This window comes from Opisthocomus hoazin, chromosome 3, assembly GCF_030867145.1.
Source record: "Opisthocomus hoazin isolate bOpiHoa1 chromosome 3, bOpiHoa1.hap1, whole genome shotgun sequence".
NCBI lineage: Eukaryota > Metazoa > Chordata > Aves > Opisthocomiformes > Opisthocomidae > Opisthocomus > Opisthocomus hoazin.
Genome location: NC_134416.1, coordinates 54,338,828 through 54,357,821, shown reverse-complemented (window position 1 = coordinate 54,357,821; position 18,994 = coordinate 54,338,828). Strand labels below are relative to the sequence as shown.

The 18,994-nt window shown below is 38.7% G+C and overlaps 1 protein-coding gene across 3 annotated transcripts; it reads left to right on the top strand.

Annotated features, from left to right (window-relative positions):
• The first annotated feature begins 613 nt into the window (after positions 1 to 613).
• IMPACT (impact RWD domain protein) lies at positions 614 to 17,682 on the top strand. Of its 3 annotated transcripts, none has more exons than XM_075416305.1 (11): positions 614 to 696; positions 1,295 to 1,423; positions 2,179 to 2,231; positions 3,208 to 3,270; positions 6,067 to 6,152; positions 7,818 to 7,946; positions 8,241 to 8,335; positions 11,323 to 11,396; positions 12,929 to 13,019; positions 16,211 to 16,345; positions 17,481 to 17,682. In XM_075416305.1, the coding sequence occupies exons 1-11, from the start codon at positions 661 to 663 to the stop codon at positions 17,550 to 17,552; spliced, it is 963 nt and encodes a 320-aa protein (XP_075272420.1). In that variant the 5' UTR covers positions 614 to 660; the 3' UTR covers positions 17,553 to 17,682. The 3 variants fall into 3 exon arrangements, with proteins under 3 accessions (XP_075272420.1, XP_075272419.1, XP_075272421.1); XM_075416304.1 differs by having other exon boundaries at positions 8,238 to 8,335; XM_075416306.1 differs by lacking the exon at positions 3,208 to 3,270 and having other exon boundaries at positions 8,238 to 8,335.
• The last annotated feature ends 1,312 nt before the right edge of the window (positions 17,683 to 18,994 follow it).

The following is an 18,994-nucleotide window of genomic DNA, read 5'->3' as shown; positions in this document are numbered from 1 at the left end:
CTGAACAAGCCCAGCTTACTGTACGAGTATGTTGCGTTTCCTTTACTTTAGACAGCCATTAAATCTAACCTGGAAAGAAACAGATCACCGGGACAACCCTGCTCTGGGGAACACCGTTTGTCCGTCAGAAACACCTCAGGCCACAGGGAGGGGAGGAAGGTAGCGGCTGCTGAGACGAGCCGGTAAGCGCAGCCAGTCCTGAGAGAACCGGGACCAAGCAGCAGGGCAGCGAGGCCTACGGGAGCTTATCGCATGGAAGAAGGACCTGATGCACTGAGGCTTCGCCATCTCGCCTTGGGCCGGCCGTTACCGGGCTGGCCCCGGCCCGGCCCTGAGGGCGGGGAGCAGAGCGCGGCTCTCCCTTCAGGAGCCTGAGAGCCCCCCGGGGCAGCCGTCTCTGCCCTTTCGACCCTCTCGCCAGCTAGGCTCCGGGCACACCGGCCGAAGAGGGACGGGACCGGACGAACACCGCACGCTGACGCCGGCGTCGCACTGCGCACGCGCCGGCCCGTCGGCGGGAGGGGGGGTGCTGGCGGAGGGAAGGGCCAGGCAGCTTCACCGCCGCTACTGCGCAAACTTCCCCGTCTGCGCATGCGCACGCGGCCTGCCGCCGTGCAGCCGACCGCCCTTTCCCCTGTCCCCGCCTTACGCCAGGTACCGATGGCGGCGAGCGACGAGGAAACGGCCCAGCAGCAAGTGAGCGGCGGTGGGGGTGAGGAGGGTTGCGGCGAGCGGTGCGTGTGGGATCGGGGCGTCACGGGCCTGGCCGGGCCGGGCTGCGGCGTCCTCGGGCGGGCGGTAGGAGCGCGGCGTCGGAGGCGGTGACGTGAGGTGGCTTCTGGCCTTGTGAGGGGCGGCGGGCCCCGTTTGCACCGGAGAGGCGTTTTGCGTGTCTGATTGGTAGGTGGAAGGTGGGTCTCCGGTTTTTGTGGGGGTTTGGTGGATAAATGTATGCGCTTTTACTCAGTAAGAGCCGGTGCCAAGGCCTTGGAGTCTGCTCCCTGCTGAGGGATGACCCAGCTAGGAGTGGCAGGGGTTGGGAGCTGCAGGGATGCGTTGTAGCTGCTCCGCGTTGTTTTGCTCACCTCGTCACTGCTGAGAATTACAGGGCTGTCTGTGGAAATGCAAAAGCCGGTGTGTCTATGCAAGAGCTGAGCAAAGTTTACTTACGGTGTGAATGGGGACTGGATGTATGGCCTTCCAGGGTAGTGAATCTTGTCACATCTGTAAATAAGCTGTAGAAGAGAAAGACTTAAAACTGTGACTTATTCTTTTTGCGTAATGCTTTTTCTAGATTGATGAAATTGAAGCCCTTTCATCCATATATGGTGAAGATTGGTGTGTTGTTGATGAAGATGAAAAAATCTATTGCATTAAGATTAATGATTGTCTGGATCAACCAAAATGGACCCTCTGTCTGCAGGTATAGCGGTCTTAAGGAGTTTGGCACAGAATTTGAAGTTGGACTGATGCACGCAAAATATTGGGCCTGCATGAAACCCTTTTAAATAGGATTCATTGTCTGCTCAAATGGGTTAAGGAGCTTTTGGACTGGAATCTGTGATAGTCTTTTCAGTGATTGTTCCTGTAACACATCAGTGTGCTTGCGGTGTTTTCAGTAGTTGCATACCCCAATTCCACACCAGACATAAACTAATTCAAGTATTTTTCTCCGAAGACTAATATTTAAAATATTTTTTACACTGACTTTGTGTAGGACACCTCAATGAATCTGCTGCAATTGCTTTTAGATTTATTCTGGAATGTGTGGAGACAAAACAAAATTCAGATCAACTTAACTGAGTGACTTGCTACTTCATGTTTACAGAACTGAAAACAGTAAGTTTGCTTAGTGGAGGAAACACTGAAGTGTCTACTTAAGGAAGTTCAGAGCCGCTTAAATTAGTCCGGTAACCATGTATGCAGCTCCTTTCAGATTTCTTCTGCACTTTATTTTGCATAACTCTTTGTCTACAAAAATTGCACTGTGAAATACAGTATTTGTGTGCATTACCATTACTGGAATCCTAAATACAGATATTCAGGTTTTCTTGTCATTCTGTAACAACATAGCCGACTATTTTCTTCATTTGTAACACTCGACATCAGAGTCCACCAGTAAAGCTCAGCTGGTTGAGAGTAGTCGTCCAGTTAATGCTCATCCTGAATTTCTTTCAGGTGGTTTTGCCACCCGGATATCCAACTTCAGAGCCACCTATTTATCAACTAAAGTAAGTGAAGCTTGCTTTCAAACATTTGTATTGCTTTTCTGTGTTACCTCTGTTAATTGTTTGTAGTGTAAGTTGAGGTTTAGTTGACTCCCTGAATTAAAGTATACCGAGGAGGAGGGATGTTTCCAGCAGGAATATTCTAATCTTTCTCCTGAGTTAGCCTCGTGGAGCTCCCTATGACAGTTTGCTCACTTCCCTCAGTTCTAATTCTTGCAGCATTATTTTGTGGCAAGGCAGCAATTAGACTGTGGCGGGGTGGTGGCTGCTGCCTGTTGCGTTGGACAGTGATGTCCCATCACTCCTTGGATGTACCCCTCTTGTCTGGATGCTTGCTTCAGATTGTAAGCCCAGCTTTTCATCTGAGCACTGACTCTTGCTGGGATGAAGCCATGGCATGTGCCATTTTCCTGTTTTCCTTCCTTGCTCTCCTTGTCTCCTGACATGTAAACAAGATGGGAATGGAGACGCGTAAGGCGGGTCGCTGATGTGGATAGAGGGACCTGCAGGCCGTGACACACAGTGTATCTACTGAGTTTTGGTCAGCAGTATTGACAAGGCAATACAAAACAGTGCTGGTAAACTTGAGACAAAGTTTATATTTTATCAAGATCAGGAGGATACAGGTACAGAACTGAAGGGTCATTCTAAATATAATAGGCACAATGTTGCTGAAGGAGTTGGAAAAGTAAATTAATGATACGTAAGGTGACTCTGGGGTGACAATGGCCTACCGTGAAAAATGAGTCCACCTTTGTTGCCGGAGGTAAGAAAAGGCAGCCCAAGTTAGGAGTCTTGAAGGAGAACTGGGTGATTGTGCTTTTACCAAGGTGTTTACAACTGGAATGTTGTTAAGTAGGAATGATTGACAATGTTTTATTTTCAAGGTGTCTATCACATTTATTTTAAAATGAGTGTTTGTTGAGATGTTGGAATTGGCATATGGGCGCAATTTTCAATGTATTTCTTTTCATTGTAGTGCCTCTTGGCTTCGAGGACAAGATTATATGGAACTAGCCAATAGCTTGGATGAAATATATGTGTAAGTTAGAGACTGGAATATAGTAAAAGGAGACAATGGCTTTTCAGTTTCATGTCCTGCTCAATATATGCTTTTGAAGTACCTGCATGAACTAGTAGTTGTGAAGGAATTGCTGCAATTACCATAAACCAGCAAGTTTCTTCTATAAATCTAATAGTTAAAGGTGCTGTGTATATACTAAGAATTTTGCAAGAACAAATTGTGTTAAACTCTGACATACTTCTGTTAGATCGTTTAGACCTGGTGTTTTATAAGGTTAGGAGTCTTCATTTTAGCTCCTAATAGAACAGACTCCCTTTAGAATCTATGAGAGTGCTTATGCGTTGGTGCTATGAAGTGTGAGATTTCTACATCTACTCTGCATTTGAATGTTAAACTGTGGGATGTGAAAACATTTGCTTGTGTCTTAGAGCGTAAGTGGCAAAACAATTTTTCTTAAACGACAGCTAAGGGATAAGTAGATTTTAAAACAAATTAAACACATGTAGAATCTATTAACTAGAATCTGTAACATAGTGTACTGTTTATTATCACAGTGTGCAGCTAACAGCAGCACATAGGTTTTAAGTGCAAAGTTTTATTATCATGTTAATCAGAGTTGTTCAGTGCAGCAAAAAAGACAGAGATTGTCCTTGACACTGTCCAGATTCATAGGATTTGCTGGAGTCTCTGCCAGAGGTAGAGCTGCTATAGGTGGTACTTCAGATGTCCTGAGCATCTGGTACAAGTTGCCACATGAGGACTATGAGGAGAAATAGCATGGTTGTAAAGCGCTTTTTTCTTTTTTTCTCTCTTTTGCACTTTTTTCTTTTTTTTTAGTTTCTTTCTCCCTGCAGTCTTATAGCCTATTTAATTGTGCTAGTTAGATCAGTCCCTTGCAGCTCTCTTCTGTCCGTATCAGTTGATGGTCAGGGCCCTTACTGATCTTCTCTCGTTTTTGTTTGTTCAGCAGGAAATGAATGTGTACTTTATGCCATGTATGTTGCTTTAGACTGTTTAAAAACCTTTTGGAGTAGTCACTGATGTGCACAGTGTTTGTGAAAGCTTTTTATCTATCCAATGTCTAAATAGTAGTCAGATAAACAGAGGTACTCTGCATTGTTTATATTGTGTGTTTTTCCAGATTTCTAGACCCTAGTGATCTAAATTGTATAGTTCTGCAATCTAAACTAATATGAACTGTAGTGTCAGTTACTGTCTTCTTAAGGAGGTGGAAAAAGTGGATAATTACAATTCACAAGTCTGTTTTGGGAGACCCAAAGTTCTTAAAAATGTAGCAAATGTTGGGGTTTGCTTTTTGTTGTTGGTTGTTTTTTTTTTTTTTTTTCCCTGGATAGTCTTCTGGTAAGATTTTTATTCAATAGAAAGCTCTGTTTTGTGACTTAGATACAAGTGACAAGAAAGAAAGCGGCATAGTAACCTTGCAGATAAAGTGTAATTTGTGAATAGGGAGAAGCTGAAATTGGGTTACACTGAAGAAATTGCTATTTACTTGCACAAAACAGAGGAATCTTTTTCATTATCTGATCTTTCTCATTCCATCATTAAAACAAATATAGTTCTTCACGGATTAAAGTAGTGCTTCTATATGATAAGAAGTAGCATAAAATCAGGGCATTGAATTGTTCTGGAGTCTGTCAAGAGGGCACTGCAAGTTTATAGATTCCTTATTTTTGCTTGAATATTTTTCTTAAAATATGTATATGTGTTTGAATTTCTGGCTGTATTCAGCAGTAGTGCTTCGCATTAAGCAAAGTAAGAGTTTAAAAATGCAATTTTGCCACTGATATGTACTGAGGTCATGCCCCAGATGGTGACAGTAAGAATAAAATTAGTGAGAAACCATGAGTGACCTACAGCCCTAGATCTTTCATTTTGTTTTTGAGACAAATGTGCACAGTTCATAAACATATTAATATAATTGTGAAGGCACCTTTTCAGGACACCATTTAAAATATATTTTGGGTTGTTTGGGTCCCACTGCACATTAAGGCAGCACTTCTTAACTCTGAATATGCACATAAAAAATGCTTTCATCCCCCCCCGCCCAGTACCTTAATACACACCTGTGACTCCGACTAAGGAGTCCTAGACCTAAATCCCTACCTCCCTCTCCTATAGGACTTCTTGTTACCCAAACTCTGGCACATCATTCCAGTGCCCCACTTGTCTACTGCCCTTGACCTGCTATTGCAGTCCACCGAGATGAACCTCTGCTGTGCGTGCGCTGAGTGCTTGAGAGGGAAGAGAAGTAGTGCTGTCCCAAGGAAGAGCCCCCCTCCAAGACATGAAGGGAGAGAGTCCCCCTACAGCCGCAGAGCAGCTGAAGGAGCTCATCCCTGGCTCAGTGCTTTCTGTAGGGAAGACTGATGCAGAGTAAGCTCTAAGGCTAGACAGCTTAGTATTCTTTTGAAGGTGCTGAGGACTGTCCAACTTACTCTTCTCACAGTTGCTTTCCCTTTCTCTAGTGGCCAGGAAGTTTCTGTCAGTTGCCTATTTTCCTCCAGCACTGGTGCTTGTAATTTAAAAAAAAAAAAAAAAAAAAAAAAAAAAGAAAGAAAAGCAGAAGAAGAAAAAGCAAGCCACAAGAGAGAGTATATAATGATGCAGGTATCATGTGCTTCACCCAGTGAACTACTGAGACAGAACTTTCCATGAGCCTGTCTAAGCTTTTTATCTCACTAGATTATAATGTTCTATTTCTGCATGTCTGAAGTCTGTATGTTGTTTGGTGTACTTTCCAGGTGAAATCCGCAAAACTGAGTTTTTTTATTCACTGTGAATTTTGACTTCCAGACAGAACCTTGGTGAAAGTATACTTTATTTGTGGGTGGAGAAGATACGAGAAGTTCTTGTAGAAAAGGCGCAGTCATCAGATCAAGGTACTTCAGAAAATAAATGAGTTTTTCAGTTTACGTCTTGTTCAACTGCAAAGTAAGATTTAATTACCAGTTAAAGGTTTATGCCCAATTTTGTATTGGATCTAAATAACAGAAAACAACAGTCTCCAGTGTCATAGCTTATTGTTTTACAGTGATAGCTTCGCTTTTTAAAAAGCAGTAGGGAAAAAAAGGAGGGGTGTGCCCTCAGTGAACTAGAACAAGGTCCTTAGTTTTCTCAGGAATTAAATTACTTGCCTGAAAGCAGAGTGCTGCACACAGGTACATTATGCATTGTCCTCTGTTCTGTAAAGAAATAATTCGTATCAGTAATTAATTTCTGGTGTGGAGTGCACTCTTGGAGGATTGGGATTAGTCTGAAGAGAAGAAAAACTTCAGTGGAATATGCAGACAAATGACCAAGTGTTCCATTTTGCTGTGTTGGGATGAGAAGTACATGATCCTTGTGTTGCATTGATTCTTCTGCTGTTACTCTTATAGTGATAAAGTTTGTGTAAATTCACAGGTGGTCTTTCAAAAAGCAGCGGGCTTTTTGTTGTTTTTTTTTGGTGCATTAAATTGACTAAACTGCTATGAAATCCATGAGTGACATGCATGTATGCTGTTGTGGCAAAAGGAAATAGAAGTATTTTTCTGTGGTGGATGTTAGATCAGTTCTCTGAGGAATAGAAGGCTGAAGATGAAAAAAAATGCATGTTTTCAGTGCTGCTTCGTGATCAGGTCTAGTTTTAGTCTTTCAGTAAACTGCATTTTGTTGCTGCATCACAGAAATTTTAAAAGTGATTTTTCATTGACATGACTAAAGGAGTGGATAGTAAGAAGTGAAAGTTTTACTGACAATATTGGAAGTCTGTTGGACTATTGTGACAGCAACCTTGTGGCTTCTACTTAATACACCTAATGATTTTTCTAGGCCTTTTGAACATGGTATATCACCCCTCTGCTTTTTTTATTGAAAATACCTGTGTTACAAAAACTACATCATCACTACATCGTAGGATGTGCCCTCTAAATAGCAAATTAGATGGTAATACATTAACGTGTCTGTATGGTTGATTCCCTTTGAATCCAGTTGCCAGAGCACTACCTATGTGTGATATTTACTCTTTTGCTATTGACTATTATTTTTCGTATGTCCTATGCATGAAGGAAAGTAACATTTTGGGAATCCCAGAGTGCTTGAAACATGCCCAGAGAGATGTTCCAATATAACAGTTTTTATAACCTCATTAAGTTGCATTGAACAACAGCTCTACATTTTTCCCAAAATGACTAGTAAGTTACTGGAATTCTTGTGAAGCATCGGATTATTTTAGTCTAACTTCAGATTAAAGTAATAGTAGCATTGTAAATGCTTAGTGGAAATGGTAAACATTATGCTTCTTTTAATTAGTGTCGAAACGGAAGATATTATGTAAGAATCACTTAGCATGAAAATTGTATTCCTAATTCTAAGATTTTAGTTAATATGGGACTAAGAATTTCTGAGGTTTATTGTAATTAATGTTACTATTTTGCATTTTCTAATTCTTAATGACAAACTGCTTTGATCTGAAAAGCCAGAGAGTTTTGAGAAAAAGAAATTTAATCTTCCTTGTCTCACAAAAAAGAAGTGTGTAATAATTTCTACTACTTGTATCTTAATAGAACCAGATATTAAGAAAACCAGTGAAGAAGTTGATGAAGATGATGGAGATATTTTTCTTGTAGACTATCAGCCCATTCAGGAAGATCCAATTAAAATGTTAAATTACGTTACATGTGAAAGTCAAGAAGGTGAGAAACGTGGCTTTGTTAATTCTGGTGAAACAATTTAGAAGACAGAGAAGCCCTACAGTTCTGGTTTTCTACTCAGCTTTTGAGTAAAATTAATAACATTAAAATTATAGTAAAGATTAATAACAATTGTAAAGAAACTGAACATATTTTTGGTGGTTCTGTGTGTCATCTTGTGTACTTAAATTTAACACATCCCTTATTTAAAGCTGAGACATCTTTACTTATGTAGCCGTATACATTGTTTAAATACCCTTAGAAGAAAGCAAACACTGCCTTGTTTGTGATCAGTAGATGAAGAACTGCCATCCATACAGCATGGAAACCCAATCACAGATCGAAGGAGTACTTTCCAGGCACATCTGGCTCCTGTGGTGACAACCAGACAAGTCAGTACAGATCTACTCTTTTTGTCTGTACTTTGAGCTTGACAAAATATTACTGAAATACTTGGGATTAGCGAAATATGTCTGTCTGTCTTTGCATCTCTTTGTGTGCTAATATTGTCTGAGTATTCATCAGTTTCTTGCTTTCACTATCAGCTAAATAGCTCTAAATAGCAACTCTGCAATACGTCGTGCTATTCTTTACCATTAGATGCAGTAGATGTAAGAACATCGGAATTTGCCTTTTGGGTGTTGACAAGTTTATTGTAAGATATTTGGAAGCTATTGAGTCTACCATGTGTTACTTGGAAAATAAATTAAAATGAAGTTTATACGTGTTTTCCCTCCTTCAGAAAGGAATTGTATTGAAAAATGCACTTGGATAATGCATAAGTAAATCTTTATCGAGACCTCAATGAGGAGGGTAAGCGTGCTTCTAGAGTTGTATTTGCCTACCACTGGAAAAAATGTCTGCAGTGATTCCTGTCTTGTACTGGAATCACTGGTGGATGTAGAACTAGACAGAGTGCTAGAAAAGGGGACCTACATTTTATTTTGCATCATGTGTCCCCTCTTTCAGAAGTTTAACACAAGGCAAAGGAAGTATCCTTGCGTTTAATATTACTGATTTTTTGTTTTGTTTATCCTTTGTGGCATTTATCCTGTTGCTTCTTGCAGCAGAATTTATTTTCAGAATCCACAGCATTGTATGAAACGATGCCTTCCTGTGTTTGCTGTGAATCAGTCACTCGTAAATTTGTTTGTTGCATCTCTCCCTTTTCTCTGTGCAGTTGGATTTTATAGACATCTATCATATTTTATAGACCTTTGGTTTCTGTTTCCTGGGCTGAAGACCCCCAGTCTGTTTCGGTATGTGTAATGGATGCTGTAATCTGTTTGAGAAGCAGACTAGAACTACACACAACCCTGAAGATGCAGTCACTCCAAGGATTTATAGAGCGGTGTGATGAGTGTTTCTGTTTTCCATGTTCTTTTCCTAGTAATACCTTTCAGTTTACTTTTTTGACCTGTACTGAGCTCTGAACTGGTGTTTTCATAGAAATGTCTGTTATAACTCCAAGATCTCTTTTTGCAAATGCTGATAACTAGTTTGGAGTCACTTGGTACATCACTTCACAGCTATTACCATCAGTGTCCTTTGATGATCCCTGTTTAGGGGGGAAACTGCTGATCTACTCATCTTTTCTTGTCATGAGAGTTAAACCTTGAGAGGATTTTCCTTTCCTTTTCTCCAATTCTAGCTTTTATTTTAATTTTTGGTAAGGAATCTTGTCAAATGCTCTTTGACATTGCAGGTAAGCTGGATCTGCTATACGCTCAGTGACTGAAAGAATGTTGGCAGATTGACAGGGCTTTGAGGCACATTTCCATATACAAAAGCTGTTACATTTTAAGCTGTCTGTGGTTTTATGAGTTTTGCTTCTCCCTCGTTAGTTTGCCTAGTATGGATGTAAGATTTGTTGGTCTTTAGTTCCCTGCATCCTTTCTGGAGTACTTTTGAGGTGTTGGTATTGCATCAGTCGCCTGCTGGTGCAGAAGCAGTTTTAATTGGTAGGTTAGATTCTTTAGCTATAGTTCAACAGCTTCATACTCCAGTCCCTTTGAAACTTTTATACAGAAATGATCTGGTTTTGCTGATTTGTTTCTGTTGATTTTATCAGCTTGCTCAACCTTATTCTGTGGTAAGGCTCCACTATATCATCGTTGCCTGACCTTTTAAGTTCATAAATACTGTACATTCACTTAGGTTTTTGTGCTACAACTGTATCTTCTTTAAGTGATTCTTTTGTATTATATACATTATATTTATCTGCTGGCAGTACAGATCTCCGGTAAGCTTCAGTGTCTTAGGAGTTTTTAAAAAAAACCCTATTATTAATTTTATTTTTACACCTTCAAAATTGTGCTGTGCTTTTCATATGTCTCGTCATCTATCTTATTTTTCTCCGTCTGGATACAATTTGAGCTTTTCTGAACACACCTTCAGCTTTTTTGAGCTATTCTTTTACTGCTTGCAAAGTGAAAGTAATTTTATTCATTAGGTTATTGTGGAACAACTCAGAGTTTTAAAATACTCAGTACATTGCCATTTTCATTAAAATAGCACTGCATTTCAGGGGCTTTCTTAGCTGTGCTCAGTTCCTATGAATAGTGGGTCCCTATGAACTGGGTTGCTTTAGAAAGAGGAGATAGTGTAATCATTGGCTTAATTTTGCATTATGTACTAAAACAGTGTTTTGATCAAAGCTTTCCTCTTTGCTAGACCGAAAAGGAAAGGCTTGAACCATTGCTAACTTTTAGAAACAGAAAATGAGCTGATGTTGATAAATGTTTTTGAATTTGGTACTTTTGAAGAGCAGAGAGATGGGCGTGGTGGGAATATCTGTTTTCTAGGAGCTACTGGCACTTTCAGACCAGTAATAGAGCATTTTAAAAGTTATTCTTTCTGTGAAATGGAAACTGAAAAAAGCATGTTTGAGGAAAAAAGAAAAACTCAGAATGAAATGTAGTAGAGCTTGCTAAACATCACATGTTTTTGGGAAATAGTTAAAAATGTCTAATGGGAAAATGTATGTCAAATTGTGTTATATTATGCCAGCTTAAAGTTACTGTTGAAAAAAGTAACCAGGTGTAATTGATACTTAATGCCAATGAAAACTGTTTTCTAGATCTTACTCTCTGGTTTAGTAAACCAGTTTGACACTTCTGTGTCTTGAGCAATAACATCAATGTACACAGTATTCAAGGAACAGCTGTTTTCAGTATCCCAGAAAAATGATTTGAAACTAGTAAAAGGGTACTGAGAAGCTGCTGCTTGAGTTATCATGCAGAATATTTAGTTCAATTTAAGTGAAAGTATAGAACTTTCATTACAGTATTAAGAAGGAGATGTTTGTTTAGCAGTTATATTGACATGGTGGGTATGAAATCCCCATTATAAAAGGAAGCTTATTTCTGTTTTTTTAAAGGTAAAGCGAGTTCTTGAAAAATTGTATGAGAATAAGAAAATTGCAAGTGCTACCCACAACATATATGCATACAGGTGAGAGATGAACAGTGATTTTAAATTTTTTTTTTTCCTTGCTGTGTTTGACAAACAAGAGCATGACATGAGAAAAGTAAAATGCATCAAAGAAATTCCTTGCTATTAAATTTTTATGGGAGTAGTTTTTTTATTTGTGTGGTAAAGGTTTTAGGCTTTATTTTGAATTTGAGGTCAGGAAAGTAGAACATATAGTATGAAACAAGATAGCAAAACAGCATTAGGGGTAAAAAAAGACTAAAAGTGGATTTGAACATGTGTTGTTATACTTTGTATAGTATGTGTGAGCATGGGAATGCTGCATCATCCTGAACTAAATGTGTTTTTACTTGGGCAGAGTAACTATTTTACCCCCCCAACGTCATGTTTAAAAATAGCTGAAAATTTTTAGTTGAAATAAAAGCTGAAACAGAAAGCCTGGTGCAGACACCTGGCACGTGAAAGGTGCAAGAAACTTCAGGGAAAATGAGAAACAGGTAAAAATCGATTTGGCAATGGTCTGTCTCTGGCAACTTCTGTAAATGTAGCTTATGTGAAATGAATTGGTCTCAGTCCAGACAGTGATGTAGGTTTTCTGGGCAATGTAAGTGACGAATAAAGGAGCCCCTTTCATCACTGGAGGAACCAGTCATCTGAAAAAGCATGTATAGACACTGATCCATTCATGGATGTCCCAGTGTGATCATGGTGAAACATGAAATGAGAGCAAGTGAAAGCTGACTTTACCAAGAAGTCTACCTAAGTAAAAGGTTTCTGTAAAGAGGGGATTTCTGTTGTCTCTGGTGATGATCTGGCTTCTTTCACTAGTACTATATAAATAGACTTCAGAAAAGCAACAGAAACGTACTTACTGCTTCATATTTGTCATGTAGTACCAGAAGCGTCTTTGTTGTTGTGTTACGTGTGTATTACTGAAGTTCGGAAGTCATGAAATCAATTGGTAGCAAACAGCAGACTTCTGAGCATTACTTCTGGAAAATTAGACCTGGGCAGCTATCCTGTATGTGAAGCAGTGCACCCCAGAGTTTCCTGGAGTGCCCCCCTGAAGAAGGAGCTGGCATGGAGAATCTAAAGGAGGATTTCAGCAATAGCTTCACACTGCTGCTGAAACATAGACCTAACTAGTTATTCATAATATTTTTGCCCGAGTTCTTCCAACGTTTGGGTGTGTACCATAATTTGAACCTGTATTGATAGAGTTGGTTTCAGCTAGGCGTAATTATTCAGTTAAAAACCTAAGGATTTATTTTATTAGGGACTTTTTACTGGCAATGAATCTGGAGTTAACCTGCAGTAGCTAAAGTCTATGTAAAAGCTTCTCAACGTTTGTTCTACTATACAGATAATATTTGTGGTTTACCCTGAGCCTCATCCTGTTTTCAAGTAAATGTCCTTAATAGAGAAGTAGACTTGATATGCATGCGTTTGAAAGATCCCTGAGACTTCATTAATCATTTAAAAATGTTGACTGACTTTTTTTTAAGCTTTTATGTTAATTTTTTTCTATTTTTTGCTTTTTTTTTCTTTTTAAGAATATACTGTGAAGACAAGCATACGTTCTTACAGGATTGTGAAGATGATGGGGAGACAGCAGCAGGTGGACGTCTTCTTCACCTTATGCAGGTTATAGAAATTAATCTTTGACTTCTGGAGGTCTTGAACAGAGTTTAAAAATCACTACAATGTACATAAACTTGTAGAAGATTATTTTAATTCTTGCTCCACTCTTAGACAGATGATTGCTTTCTTAAAGGTGAAAGAAAAAATACAGACTGTTGCATGCATGTAGTAAATCGGGATTTCCAAGTCTTGGATCAAAGAAACAGGTAGTGTTTCATAGGTGGTAGTATTAGTTTGAACGGTTTGAAAAAGAAATAAGTTTTGATTGCTGTGCTTACTGTGGGGTGTATGGTATAAAGACTGGAAGAAGCTGATTAACAGAATGTAACAGCTGACCTATGCACAACCGTTCATTCAGTTTCCTCAAACATTCGTGATAAAAATACACTTATATTTTAACTTGGGTATTAGAGCTTCAAATGCAAAAGGTAGTGGGAGTGAAGGAGTTAAGTTGTTTTGATCATATCATCTGTTTCTTTGTGCTGTTTCCAGTTCTGGGTCCTTAGCCCTCATACTCTTGTATTTTAGTTTTCAAGCGTTGAAGTAATATTCCCTCAGCAAAGTTGCTACTAGGTGTGAATTGAGATTGGTAAGTTTGTATTCACAGGCATAATGCAAGCCCTAGTAGAACCGTAAGTAAAATATTATAACTACAGGTGACAGCTGGGTACATCTTATGCAGTTCCTCAAGTCACTTAGCTATGTTAGCACACTAATTATTGTTTTTAATTTTGATTTTTAGATTGATAACCCGTTCACAACAAGGGTTTTCTTTTCCCATCCGTTGCTTGCTTGCATATTCTGTTGCTTAATGTGTTGTACTCTTATTCCTGGAGACTATTTTAAAGCTTTTTATTTACTTACTTAGTTCCAAGCTTTCTTTTTTTCCTGAAAAAAATATAATTGATGGAAATATTTTGACATTTTTCATTTAGAACTTTTTGAAACTTCCTAGGTAACTCAAACCTGATTTGAAAGGGAAACCTTATTTTAAGTAATATATGCAAGTGTGTGTGGTAAGTGTGAAAATATTATTGCAAGAAAAATAATGTAAAGAAACAACTTTGCAGTTACCATACCTCGAATTTTTTTTTCTGAGCTTATCAGCTTTTTCTCAGCAAGTTAATGTATACTTTTGAAATTTGTCAGACTTACAGTGTCTAGACACTTAACATTCCATAAAAATCTAGTTTAGAAGATGACATGAAATTTCCCCTTAAATGTGAATGCATCTAAATGGTATGGATCCTCTCTCCATCTGTAGTCGTAGTTACTGGGAGTATTTTTATTTTGGAAGAGTACTGCTGTAGGGATCAGAAAAGTGCAATTTTCACCCATAGGAAAACATTATAATAGTTGATGGGCTGATTTCTAGATGTTCATAGGTCTTGTAGTTTTTCTGTTATAAGCACGTATGACACATGATACGGGCATGAAAATTAGGTGGCTTAATACATGTATTGTTGCTGTACTTTCAGTTCTTATTTTGCAGTAGAAATCGTACTTGTTTGAAATAAACCTAGCACTTCAGTCAAGATAGCACTTTCTGGTTACAAGGAACTGTATTTTAGATTAATTCTTTCAGACTTCGAGTTAAAAGATCCCAGCTATGTTTGGCATCCTGTTTACTGTGAACAGTTGCTATACATAGACTTTAGGGCCAATGTGTAAACGTAGAGTAGAAAATAGCTGTCACAAAACCTGCCCCAGTCCTTCCTTCTTTTTTTTTTTTTAATTTTTGACATTATCTTTTTAATTTTAAAATTCTGAGAATATTTGTTTTCACAAACAATGATAGATATTCTTATAGAATATAGATATCTTCTAATAGTATTGTTCAAATTAGTCAAATATATGTATTTTTATCCTTAATGGAGATGATGAATGATTGTTAACATGCTTTATTGACAGCTAGCTCTTAAGAGATTTTTCTCACCTCCACCAAACCACCCTGGTATCTTGCAGACCACAGTGTTTTCTTTCAGCCTTACGCAAATAAAGCTGTGTTTGCTCTGTCTGACTCCAGGCCATCTGTATGCATTAGCGTAGGACTGTGCTGTACTTCAGAGAAAGCTGTTTATAAGTTAAGACCTTCCACAGAGATTTCAGATGCCTTAGTTTGAGGGGCAAATTCAGGATTGTCGTCACTAATCATGCAAGACTAATTTGAGGAAAAAAGCTAACTGATGATTGTCACTACACGTTTCCATGCAGTAATGTACATCTTGTATTTTGACAAGTTGTGTGTTTCTCTCTGATACTTAATTGGCATTCCCTGTGTTACTAGTGTTTGCTGATGATGGGAAGATCCTGAGCGCAGAACTGCTGTTAGTTGGAATAAATGCAAGTTTTAAAGACTAGTCAACTCTCATTTAGATTTTGTGAAAAGTAAAGCTGCTGAAGGCCTTCCATGTTTCTTGCTTTTCATTGCAGTGAAAGAAATCATCCCTTCTGTTTAACTCTCTGCTTGATTTTGTTACTTACAGTCTTAAAAAAGCTGTATAAAGGCTGTTTAGTTCCTTTCAAACGTAATTGCTAATACAATTATTTCACTTTGTGTGAACTTTATATATGTCTTTCTGAATTCGGAAAGCAACTGCTTGGTTGTGAGGGACTAAGACTCAAACCTGGTCAATGCAGAGGTTTTTATGTGTTACCCAGGTGTTGTTGCTAAGTCCTGCGCATGAAAACAGTGCTAGCTTGTGGCATTTTAGGTATCCGTGTGTGTGCCTGTCCCCTGGCTGTTACTAGCCTCATCCACCGACACTTCCAAGAATGTGGAAGTGCTCAGTGACGGAGGTTCTCTGGAAATAATAATTCATCATATCAAAGACTAATAAATGTAACTCTGTAATTTTCCCTTTAAGTAGTGCCTGAAGCCTTTGACACATGAATGAGCAACTGTAGTGAACGTGAGATAGCTTTGTGCCCTTTCTGAGGGATATATTGACTCATTTTACTTTGAATTTACCTTTGGGTAGGAGCTTGGAGAGGGAAACTTACCACAACTGCTGACTTGTCTTTATTTATCACCCTCTGATAACATATGTGTGACATAGACCTGGCTGTAAGTTCTTCTTAAAAATGCAAGGTAGTAGACTTTTTCTATGTTTAAAATAGGTGTCAACAGTAAAAACTAGTTCAAGTAAAAATTAACAACTTTTCTTTCTTTTTTCTTCTTTTTTTTAAAACAGATTTTGAATGTCCGCAATGTGTTAGTTGTGGTATCCCGCTGGTATGGAGGTATTCTCTTAGGACCAGATCGTTTTAAACATATAAACAATTGCGCAAGAAATGTACTTGTGGAATACAACTATGTACATTCAGTGGTAAGTTTCTGCCACTTAGAATGAAAGCATTTGTATATGAACTTGTGTAGATCGTCACTGTTAGATGAAGCCAGAAGAAAAGTAATACTACCTGTGTCATCCTCTGCTTGCTTTGATGCACTGGTAGTATACACAGGATCAGTGCAAAGACTCCTGAAGAACTTCCAAAGGAGTTAGTGACCTGGTTTTTAAGTGTGAAGTGTGCAATAGAAGGGTGGCAGCAGTTGAAGACATTGGTCCAGAACACAAATTTGAGAGTTGAGGGAGGATGGGAAGGGGAGATGCCTCTTTCTGTGTGTTCAGAAGACTCAAAGCTGCTGCTTCTCATGCTTAACTGTGCTACCAGTTCTAGTGTGTAGGCAGGCAGACTGAGCTTGGGAATCACTGCACCTAGTAGGCATTTTATAAAATGAAAGGTTCATGAGACCCAAAGAAGTTTTCAGAATCATAGGTGATAGACACCATTTAAAAAAAATGTGGACTAGGAGAATTCAAACAAAGTAACATCCTGTTAGGGTCCGTTTCCTTCCCATGGATGACAGGTAGAAGGGGAAAGATTTAAATGTCCCAGGTTCAGTCAGATGGAGTGGCAAATTCCCTTGCAATTTTGGAGAGTGCTTGTGATGAATGCCTACTGAAGAGAAGTCTTGTTTTTCAGAACTGGCAGTCAGAGTAAGCTATACCTTACAATGTTGATCTAGCAAGACTGGCAATATTTTATTTTTCCCAGTATAGGTTTGTTCCACTTAGGGAAGCGGTTTTAATGAGCTGGTGTGGAGCATGTCTCTTGATAAGGCCACATCCACACTAGGAGCAGTTTTGCAGTACAGCGCAGACATATCCTGTACTGGTAACCTCTTCCTTGAGTGGAAACGGCTTAGGTAATTTTTACATTATATACTTGCTATGTCTGTAGTTTTATCACTGCTGAAGGCAGAAGTTTCTAAATAACAAGATGAGCAGACAAATTAATGAAATGGAGTGGTTAAATATTATACAACTCAGAAGTTTCATAAATCCTGGTGAACTATGAACACTGTTCATATTAAAAAATAATTCTAGTGGGTGACTGAGAGAATGCTCACAGTATATAAGGATGTTGATTAAATTTTTAAATGCTTGTTTTTCATTTCAGGAAGAGTCATCTAAACAAGCGGGAAAGAGCAAAAAGATAAAGAAAGAAAACAAGAAGAGAACAGAACACTAAATTTTTAGAACTATGAAAGATGATTTTGCACATATTTATATGAAGAAAATGTGGATTCTATTGCCTTATCCAATGTAACAGAGATTTTGTATTCAAAAGAGAATTCAGTAAAGCTATAGATATATTTTTATCAGGTTCTGTGATTTCTTCTGCTCTAGTGCTTAAACACAAGTTTTCTGTATTCTCAAACATTTCAGCTCCTTGTTTTGAGGGCATTGTAATACCTGGAACCATTTACCCACCCCACCCCCTCCTACCCAGCAATGGTTGAGAAATTTAGTGTGTGGGTTACTTGCCTTCTCCATTCCTGGGTTGGAACTCAGACACCTGTCTTGTGTTAGAACTTGAATTCCCTAGTTTGTTGTGTTGAGGGTGAGACTGGAGTCATTCGTCGACCAAGTCACCTACGAAGTTTTACATTTCCTGTACCTAAAAGGAAAGCGAGTGGCCCAGTGCTATATGGGCTTGCGGAACCTGACCCTGCCTGTGCTGTTCTCAGTCGTGCTAGGTACGGACTGCTTGGTGACATAGGAAAGACTGAGCATGCGTGATGAACTAAGAAGCGTGAAGAAATTACTTCAAAATTTCTTTGAAGGTCACGCTGTGAGTGTTGGGATTTTAGGAGCCTGTTGAAAAGCTGAGTATGAAGTGTTGTATAATTAAAGGAACCAGTGATTTCAACAAAGAGTATAGGGATTTTGAAATCGGACTGTTACAGATAGTAGTGAACATAAGTAAACATTTTGAAGTGGCTTCCGTTGGTGTAGGGTGGGGAAAAACAAGTGTTAATGATCACAAACACTTGAATTTTCTACTCTTTTAATGATAGCTTCCATATTTTTCTCTAATGCATTACAAAAAAATTAACAGGACCTTTTGTCAGTTAATTGTCATATTGCTATGTAGAGAGATTTAATTTTTCTTTTTTAACATTCTGTTGATACCTTCCACTTGGAGAGGATGGACTTTAATGATCTGTTGGGTTTTTTTCTTTTTTTCTCAAGTTACTTTCTAGACTTTGTGATCTGTTAATTACTAGCTGAGTCACAGATGCTTTCTTAGGTCACATACAGCTTGTATAGTTTGCTCATATGGTAATGTCAGGGCTGTGACTATTTTTAATTACATGTTTCTAGTGGTGCTTACATAATTTAAAAGTGTATTTGTAAGACTAGCTTATTTGACCACCAGTTTGGTATACATCTTTTTGCCAATATGTTCTTACGCTGAACTGTTCATTATAGCTCTCCTGCAGGGGTACCCCAGAAAACCTTTCACAAGGCAAACTTCATCTAATCGAAGTAACTAGTCCAGAGTTTGATATAGCAACAGATATTCCTGAAGAATTTCAGTAACTTGAAAAGTACCACTAAAATATGTGATAAAGAAAAAAAACCCCACAAACACCAAAAAACCCCACTAATTCTGTGGCAGATAGATCC